This window comes from Salmo trutta, chromosome 6 (assembly GCF_901001165.1).
Source record: "Salmo trutta chromosome 6, fSalTru1.1, whole genome shotgun sequence".
NCBI classification, from domain to species: Eukaryota; Metazoa; Chordata; class Actinopteri; order Salmoniformes; family Salmonidae; genus Salmo; species Salmo trutta.
The window spans coordinates 40,898,913-40,908,554 of NC_042962.1; the positions used below are offsets into that span (position 1 = coordinate 40,898,913).

A 9,642-nucleotide genomic window follows, 5' to 3' on the forward strand; every position below is an offset into this window, starting at 1 on the left:
CTTCCATCAGCCACTTGCTTTTCAGAACAATCTGCCGCTTCTCTCTTTTCAGAATCTTCTCTTCTCTCCCTGCAGTCTTCTCCATCTTCTCCACCTGCATCTCCCTCTTCTCCACCTCCCTCCTTGCCACCTTGACCTCTTTTCTCTCTTCCACCACTTTCTTTCTCTCCTCTGCCACCTCCTTCCTCTCCTCCGCCACCTCCTTCCTTCTGCTCCGCCACCTCCTTCCTCTGCTCTGCCACCTCCTTCCTCTCCTCCGCCACCTCCTTCCTTCTGCTCCGCCACCTCCTTCCTCTGCTCCGCCACCTCCTTCCTCTCCTCCACCACCTCCTTCTTCTCCTCCACCACCTCCTTCTTCTCCTCTGCTACCTCCCTCCTTTCCACCATCACCTGCCCCTCCCTCTTCTCCACCTGCAGCTCCCTCTTCTCCACCTCCACCTCCCTCTTCTCCACCTCCTTCCTCTCCACCCGCCACTCCCTCTTCTCCATTACCTCCTCCCTCCTATTAAACTCCTCCTCCATCCTCCTTAACTCCTCCTCCTTCTTCTTCTGGTTGGACTCTGACCTTTTCTTATCCTCCTCCATGGCTTTGAGCTGAAGGACAGTCTGTAAGAATGATAATGATGTTAATTTTACAGCCTATTTCAGCCCAACAGTCAGTCGCTGGTCATGATGACCCACTCAGACCTGGGTTCAAATACTATATGAAATCTTTCAAATACTTTGAGCGTTGCTCTATTCTGCTTGGAGTGCCAGATGGGGGGGTTTACCGTTTTGGAACTATTCTATGGGTCCATTGAGCCAGGAAAGCTCAATCGACGACAAGGTCCTGAACCCAGGTCTGAACCCACTACAACTAACAACCCATAGAATAAGAATAAATAGAACCCATATAATAAACCAATAGAATGAAGTGTAGTGTGATAGAATATAGAATTATAATTAATTATTGTAATTATATAGGTTGTTAGTTGTAGTGGGATAGAATTAGAATGAATAGAACCCATAGAATGAATCATTCTAGTTCTTTGGGTTGATAGTTGTAGAAAGACAGAATTCAGAATTAGAATGAATAGAACCTGTAGAATGAATCCTTCTTATTCTATCTAACTACTGAACCTGAGTTTAAATCTGTGCTTGATTGAGCTTGCCTGGCGCATTGGAACCAATGGAATACTCCCAAAAGTGTGAACCCTGCCCATCTGGCACCTCAGACAGGCTTAAGCAATGCTCAAAGTATTACATATTTCCTTTGAAAATTTAGAATACTAGGCCTATTTGAACCCAGATCTACTAACAACATATCTTTCCATGATGAGGAACTTGTTACCATTAGTCTAATAATATCATGGATTAGTTTTTACTAACAGTTTATATACAGTCAAATACACAAAGTACATAAAATACATCAAGTAAAATACAGAAACTTGACACTCAATTTAGAGACTTGCAGCCTTCGTGACCTCCCCTTCATCGTCAAGACCAAAAATAATACAAAATACTATACAAATATATACAAAAAAAGCAAGAAAATCAACAAAGTCAAAGCAACAAATAAAACAAATAATATGAGGAAATATATAATGTACAAAAAATAGAGTACAAGAAAATAGAATTAGAGTAGGCTAAATAGTATGTTGAATATTTCGCAGGTGTTTGCAGCTAGTAGCAGATAGTGTTGGTACCAGTCCAAAAATAAATGGAATCCGATTTGTGCCTGGATGGCGTAACATTGGAATGTTTACACCATCCGTTTCCATGGTAAATGGTCATGTCATAGAGGTAAATCAGGATAGATGTATCTCTGGGATAAGAACAAACAAACAAAGAAGAATAGAGACAAATCGTAAAAAATCAAGACAGTTCAGATCAGCTTTCTCTCCCCCAATCCTAACCTTAACCATTAGTTGGGAAAATGCTAAACTAACCCAAGATCAGCATCTAGGGGCAACTTCACCCTATACCCTCAAGATGTTGTAGGCTAGCATGTGAGCTAGCATAGCACAATGCAACAGTCTGACTTTGCCTTGAAGTACTGGGTCGCCTTCGAACATTACTTTCATTTCTATCATCATGCCGCCCCACAACCCTCTCAATGTATTCAACTTGCACAGACAATCACGTGCATGCAGATACACAAATGGATCACACACACACACATAAACACATGCATCACACATGCAGAGACAAATGCATCACACACACACACAGACACACATTTTACATGTGGCTTGGCTGCCGGCCAATCCAACTTTTAACGTGCTCACTAGGCAACTGTAACAGTACTCGCTATCTCTCTCTCAATCTCTTTCCTATCACCTCCATCTCTCCTGTCTCCTCTTTCTCTTTCATCTTCCCACTCTCCTCTCCTCATTCTCCTCTCCAAGGCATCTAACCATGGTAGTTGGAGTTCGTGGGGTCCATGGGGGGCATGTTCGAGGACGTGTGGTGGAGGGGTGCAGTTTGCCCAGCGTCTATGTAACAACCCGCCGCCCCGAAACAATGGGCGCTACTGCACCGGCAAGCGAGCCATCTACAGGTCCTGCAGTGCCAACCCGTGCCCCTCGCCCAGTGAGTGTAGTACTGCAGATTGACTAGCTGACGTGTGTGATCACATAGTGGTATAGACACGCATAAGCACACACAAGTATACATTTGCTCAGGTAAATACACAGGCTTACAATAGATCAATGAATGGTAAATATTTTGACTCTCGCTCTCTCACAAACACACACAGTCTGAAATTCTAATGTTCCCACTCTAACATGTGGTGTAACTTTCCTCCTCTAGGTAAGAGTTTCCGCCAGGAGCAGTGTGAGGTGCGGAACGGCCCCCAGACAGACCCTAAGGGGATGAAGACCTTTGTGGAGTGGGTACCCAAGTTCGCAGGAGTGCTCCCCAAAGATGTGTGCAAGCTGACATGCCGGGCCAAGGGCACAGGCTACTATGTGGTGTTCTTGCAGAGGGTGAGTGAATAAGAGAAGGGCACTGGGGAGTGAAAGAGTGTGAGTGAGGGTACAGTACTTTGGAGTGCTGTCTTCCACTACCACTAGTCCACTACCTATGTTAGCAAGACTTGTAGTGTCCGTTATGCTAGTATGATAATGATGATGATGATATTGATATAGCCATGATAATGATATATACGTACAGTGCCTTCAGAAAGTATTCACACCCCTTGACTTTTCCCACATTTTGTTGTGTTACAAAGTGGGATTGAAATTGACTTAATTGTCATTTTTGGTCAACAATCTACACAAAATAGTCTGTAATGTCAAAGTGGAAGAAAAATTTTAACATGTATAAAATATAACAATAAAAAAAACACTAATATATCTTGATTAGATAAGTATTCACTACCTTGAGACAGAACATGTTAGAAACACCTTTGGCAGCGATTACAGCTGAGGCTTTTTGGGTTAGTCTCTCTCTGAGCTTTGCACACCTGAATTGTACAATATTTGCAAATGTTTCTTATTCTTCAAGCGCTGTCAAAACTGTAACTAGACCACACAGGAACATTCAATGTCGTCTTGGAAAGCAACTCCAGTGTAGATTTGGCCTTGTGTTTTAGGTTATTGTCCTGCTCAATTGTGAATTCGTCTCCTAGTGTCTGTTGGAAAGAAGACTGAACCAGGTTTTCCTCTAGGATTTTGCCTGTGCTTAGCTGTATTCCATTTCTTTTTATCCTAAAAAACTCCCTGGTCCTTGCCGATGACAAGCACACCCATAACATGATGCAGCCACCACCATGCTTGAAAATATGAAGAGTGGTACTAAGTGATGTGTTGTGTTGGTTTACCCCATACATAACGCTTTGTATTCAGGACAAAAAGTAAAGCCACATTTTTTGGAGGATTACTTAAGTGCCTTGTTGCAAACAGGATGCATGTTTTGGAATATGTTTTATTCAGTACATGCTTGGTGTACAGGCATGGTGAAATCCTTCCTCTCCAGCAACTGAGTTGGGAAGGACGCCTGTATCTTTGTAGTGACTGGGTGTATTGATACACCATCTAAAGTGTAATTAATAACTTCACCATGCTCAAAAGGCTATTCCACATCTGCTTTTTTTTGTTTTTGCACGTCTATCAATCGGTGCCCTTCTTTTGCTTGAAATTCATTACTCGATTGAGGGACCTTAACAGATAATTGTATGTTTGGGGTACAGTGATGGGGTAGTCATTCAAAAGTCATGTTAACCACTATGCAACGTATTATGTGTTTTAAGCAATTTTTTACTCCTGAACTTATTTCGGCTTGCCATAACAAAGTGGTTGAATACTTATAGACCCAAGACATTTCAGCTTTTAATTTTATTAATTTCAAAAATGTTCTACTAACAAAATTCCACTTTGACATTATGGGGTATTGTGTGTGATCAGGCTGTAACACAACAAAACATTTAAAAAGTCAAGGGGTGTGAATACTTTCTGAAGGCACTGTATATGATAATATACCCATGATGATGATGAATATGATAGATTTATTTTATGTACCGCAGAATCTCAAAGGCGTTTTAAAAATATATATTTTAGGGAGATGGTCTTCCACAGATAAATAATGATGCAGTTCAGTAAAGTAGAGTTGAGTGCAGGTGGCGTCGGTAGTTCATCATACAGCCAGCGAGAAAAATAACAGTCAGACGGTCAGACTCTTCATCAGGCACCTCTGTCATTGAAGTTCACAGCTACTCCTCCTTTGTAGGTAGGCTAGAACATCTACCACCAAATCTGTAGCACCCACCCGGGTAATGCTTCGGCAGAGACCACCGCACCTCGGCAGTAATCAGCAACAATCTCCTACGAGGCATAGCCTCTATGATGATGAAGACTACAACAACAACAAATATGATAATATCTCCTTCTCCAGGTGGTGGACGGGACAGAATGTCGGCCGTACAGCAGCTCAGTGTGTGTGAAGGGCAAGTGTGTGCGTACCGGCTGTGACGGCATCATCGGCTCCAAGCTGCAGTTTGACAAGTGTGGCATCTGTGGAGGGGACAGCACTGGCTGCATCAGAGTGATAGGCAACTTCACCAAGAAGAGGTAAGGGAACCCACATACACACACTGAAATTTAAAAAACATTTGGTGTTTACATGTGCATTTGTCCGATGCACAGCACCAAGAAAAGACAAATCAAAACTGAGCTTTTTCACATCAAAGTCAAAAAATAGATCTATAGATTGTCTTCCTCTCCAGCTTTCATTCGACACATTCTTCTTAAAGATATCAATTTCTCACACTCACTCTTTCACTCCCTCTCACATTCACCCTTCTCCCTCATCTCTCTATACAGTGGCAAGAAAAAGTATTAACCCTTTGGAAATACCTGGATTTCTGTATACCATTTGTCAAAATATGATCTGATCTTCATCTAGGTCACAACAATAGACAAACACAGTCTGCTTCAACTAATAATACACAAACAATTATATGGCTTCATGTCTTTATTGAACACACCGTGTAAACATTCACAGTGCAGGGAGGGAAAAGTATGTGAACCCTTGGATTTAATAACTGGTTGACCCTCCTTTGGCAGCAATAACCTCAACCAAACGTTTTCTGTAGTTGCGGATCAGACCTGCACAACGGTCAGGAGGAATTTTGGACCATTCCTCTTTACAAAACTGTTTCAGTTCAGCAATATTCTTGGGATGTCTGGTGTGAACTGTTCTCTTGAGGTCATGCCACAGCATCTCAATCGGGTTGAGGTCAGGACTCTGACTGGGCCGCTCCAGAAGGCGTATTTTCTTCTGTTGAAGCCATTCTGTTGTTGATTTATTTCTGTGTTTTGGGTCATTGTCCTGTTGCAACTTCTGTCGAGCTTCAATTGGCGGACAGATAGGCTAACATTGTCCTGCAAAATGTCTTGATAAACTTTGGAATTAATTTTTAGCAAGCTGTCCAGGCCCTGAGGCAGCAAAGCAGCCCCAAACCATGATGCTCCCTCCACCATACTTTACAGCTGGGATGAGGTTTTGATGTTGGTGTGCTGTGCCTTTTTTCTCCACACATAGTGGTGTGTGTTCCTTCCAAGCAATTCAACTATAGTTTCATCTGCACACAGAATATTTTGCCAGTAGCGCTGTGGAACATCCAGGTGCACATTTTGCAAACTTCAGACGTGCAGTAATGTTTTTTTTAGGACAGCAGTGGCTTCATTTACATTTACATTTAAGTCATTTAGCAGACGCTCTTATCCAGAGCGACTTACAAATTGGTGCATTCACCTTATGATATCCAGTGGAACAACCACTTTACAATAGTGCATCTAAATCTTTTAGGGGGGGGGGGTTAGGATTACTTTATCCTATCCCAGGTATTCCTTAAAGAGGTGGGGTTTCAGGTGTCTCCGGAAGGTGGTGATTGACTCCGCTGTCCTGGCGTCGTGAGGGAGCTTGTTCCACCATTGGGGTGCCAGAGCAGCGAACAGTTTTGACTGGGCTGAGCGGGAACTGTGCTTCCTCAGAGGTAGGGAGGTGAGCAGGCCAGAGGTAGATGAACGCAGTGCCCTTGTTTGGGTGTAGGGCCTGATCAGAGCCTGAAGGTACGGAGGTGCCGTTCCCCTCACAGCTCCGTAGGCAAGCACCATGGACTTGTAGCGGATGCGAGCTTCAACTGGAAGCCAGTGGAGAGAGCGGAGGAGCAGGGTGACGTGAGAGAACTTGGGAAGGTTGAACACCAGACGGGCTGCGGCGTTCTGGATGAGTTGTAGGGGTTTAATGGCACAGGCAGGGAGCCCAGCCAACAGCGAGTTGCAGTAATCCAGACGGGAGATGACAAGTGCCTGGACTTCTTCCGTGGTGTCCTCCCATGAGCACCATTCTTGTTTAGTGTTATACGTATCATAGACGTCAACAGAGATGTTAGCATGTTCCAGAGGTTTCTGTAAGTATTTAGCTGACACTAGGATTCTTCTTAACCTTACTGAGCATTTTGCGTTGTGCTCTTGCAGTCATCTTTGCAGGACGGCCACTCCTAGGGAGAGTAGCAACAGTGCTGAACTTTGTCCATTTATAGACAATTTGACTTAACGTAGACTGATGAACATCAAGGCTTTTAGAGAAACTTTTGTAACCCTTTCCAGCTTTATGAAAGTCAACAATTCGTAATCTGAGGTCTTCTGAGATCTCTTTTGTTTGAGGCATGGTTCATATCAGGCAAAACTCAAATTTTGTGAGTGTTTTTTATAGGGCAAGGCAGCTCTAACCAACATCTCCAATCTCGTCTCATTGATTGGACTCCAGGTTAGCGCACTCCTGACTCCAATTAGCTTTTGGAGAAGTCATTAGCCTAGGGGTTCACATACTTTTTCCAACCTACACTGTGAATGTTTAAATTATGTATACAATATAGACAATAAAAACACAATCATTTGTGTCTTATTAGTTTAAGCACACTATGTTTGTCTATTGTTGTGACTTAGATGAAGTTCAGATCAAATTTAATTCCAAAGGGTTCTCATACTTTTTCTTTCCACTGTACGTCATGAGTTTGTAATTCTAAATCACACCTTCTAATGGTGAAGATAGACATACACTATATATACACCCCTTCAAATGAGTGGATTCTGCTATTTCAACCACACCCGTTGCTGACAAGTTTATAAAATTGAGCACACCGCTATGCAATCTCCATAGACAAACATTGGCAGTAGAATGGCCATACTGAAGAGTTCAGTGACTTTCAACGTGGCACCATCATAGGATGCCACCTTTCCAACAAGTCAAGTTTGTAAAATTCTCTCCTGTAAACGCTCTCCTGTAACTGCTTTCTCCCCTCTCTCCCTCCCCCATGCAGTAAGGGCTACACAGATGTTGTGAAGATCCCAGTGGGCTCCACCCACATCAAGGTTCGCCAGCACAAGCCCAAGGATCAGCCCCAGTACACAGCCTACCTGGCCTTGCGTCGTCCCGGTGGCGACTACCTCCTCAACGGCAAGTTCATGATCTCTACCTCAGAGACAGTCATCCCCCTCAATGGCTCAGTGCTCAACTACAGTGGCTGGAGCCAGCGGGATGAGTGGCTACACAGCATGGGCCCTGGGGCCCTCAGAGAGGCCCTTACAGTTCAGATTCTGGCCACGGACGCCAAGAGGCCCCTGGATATCCGCTACAGCTTCTTCATGCCCCGTCGGGTTTCGGCTCCACCACCTCCATCTCCCCCTCACACCTCCACAACCACATCCACCACCACTACTACTACAACAACCACCTCTACAAGATCAAGCAGTAGAACCACATCGGCCCCGTTTTCGGCCATGGCTCTCTCTACAGCCCCAGGGGTGTTGACAGCGGCCTCTGGGCCCCAGTGGGTGACTGGCCCCTGGATGATCTGCTCCAGGACTTGTGACATGGGCTGGCAGAGCCGCACGGTGCAGTGCAAGGACCCGCAGGCCAAGCTGGTCAAGGGTTGCCCTCTGGGGGACCGCCCCTCCGCCTTCAAACAATGCCTAGTGAAAAAGTGTTGAAAGGACCAGAAACTAGACTCCCCTGAAAGTAGGAGGTACACACAGACAGAGACACTGGTTATTGACAGTCAACCCCTCCTCTTCCTTACCCCCCAACCTACTATGCCAGGCCCTGCTTGGCACAGCTACAGACATACGAGGGATACATGTGGACACTTCCGAATAGTGCAGCCGCCCAATCAACAACCACCCACTTGCCAAATCCCTCCTCTATCTGAAGGTTTCGTTTGTATTCCTCTGTTAATGACACATTTTGTTTGCTTTTCTGTATGTTCTTGCTACTGTGGGTTTTTCATGATTGTCCGCTTTGTCTCTTTGTCTTGTGTGACTGCACACCTCTGGACAATGGGCCTCCGTACTAGTCTGATGAGTGGCACTTTTTCTCCACTTCCCTTCGGGGTCCCCTTTTTCTTCTTGCTCCTCCCACGGCCGATTCTCCACATACGATTGGTCTATCCAACTGCCTGTTTGGATTGCGGACCAGGAAGTAGGCTGGGGGCACAAGCAAGAGCAACCAATCCGTACTGTAACCAGTCCAGAAATGGGATGGAAATGCACTGCAAACATCCTAGGTCAGAAAATGGACATACAGTGATGGAGTGAGTTGGGGCAGAGTTGTGTCTTACAGCTAGTGCTGAGCGATTAACCTAAATTGTGTTTATTATTTTGGTTTTTAAACAACTAATTGACAGACTTCGTTTCAATTATTTGAATTTCATTTAGTTATGGTTTTTTCTGTGAACTCAATGCGCACATTAGTTTCTCTAGAAATAAATCAACTGAATCCCGAACTGTGCGATGTAGTTGTAGGGAGTTGTAGTTTCCAACAGGCCAATATTCAAAATAATTTAGTGCAGAAAACATGCTAATTAACTACAATGATCATAATCGATTGCGTGCGTACTTGTCAAGGTCTGTGTCTTTCTTTTATGCCTGCTACATTAGGTTAGTACAGAAGAATGCGCGATCAAATCAAATCAAAGTTTATTTGTCACGTGCGCCGAATACAACATGTGTAGACCTTACAGTGAAATGGTTACTTACAGGCTCTAACCAATAGTGCGAAAAAAAGGTGTGTGTGTGTGTGTGTGTGTGTGTGTGTGTGTGTGTGTGTGTGTGTGTGTGTGTGTGTGTGTGTGTGTGTGTGTGTGTAGGTAAGTAAAGAAAT

General features: G+C 44.2%; 1 protein-coding gene across 1 annotated transcript in view; it reads left to right on the top strand.

The window, feature by feature from the left end:
- The window catches only part of LOC115195912 (A disintegrin and metalloproteinase with thrombospondin motifs 5-like), a 29,711-nt gene extending 20,546 nt beyond the window's left edge, over positions 1 to 9,165 (top strand). The window contains exons 5-8 of the mRNA XM_029756258.1: positions 2,388 to 2,571; positions 2,791 to 2,966; positions 4,873 to 5,048; positions 7,805 to 9,165. Coding sequence (XP_029612118.1) covers positions 2,388 to 2,571; positions 2,791 to 2,966; positions 4,873 to 5,048; positions 7,805 to 8,474 — 1,206 coding nt within the window. The 3' untranslated portion in view covers positions 8,475 to 9,165. The remainder of the gene's footprint in view (positions 1 to 2,387; positions 2,572 to 2,790; positions 2,967 to 4,872; positions 5,049 to 7,804) is intronic.
- Positions 9,166 to 9,642: the final 477 nt, after the last annotated feature.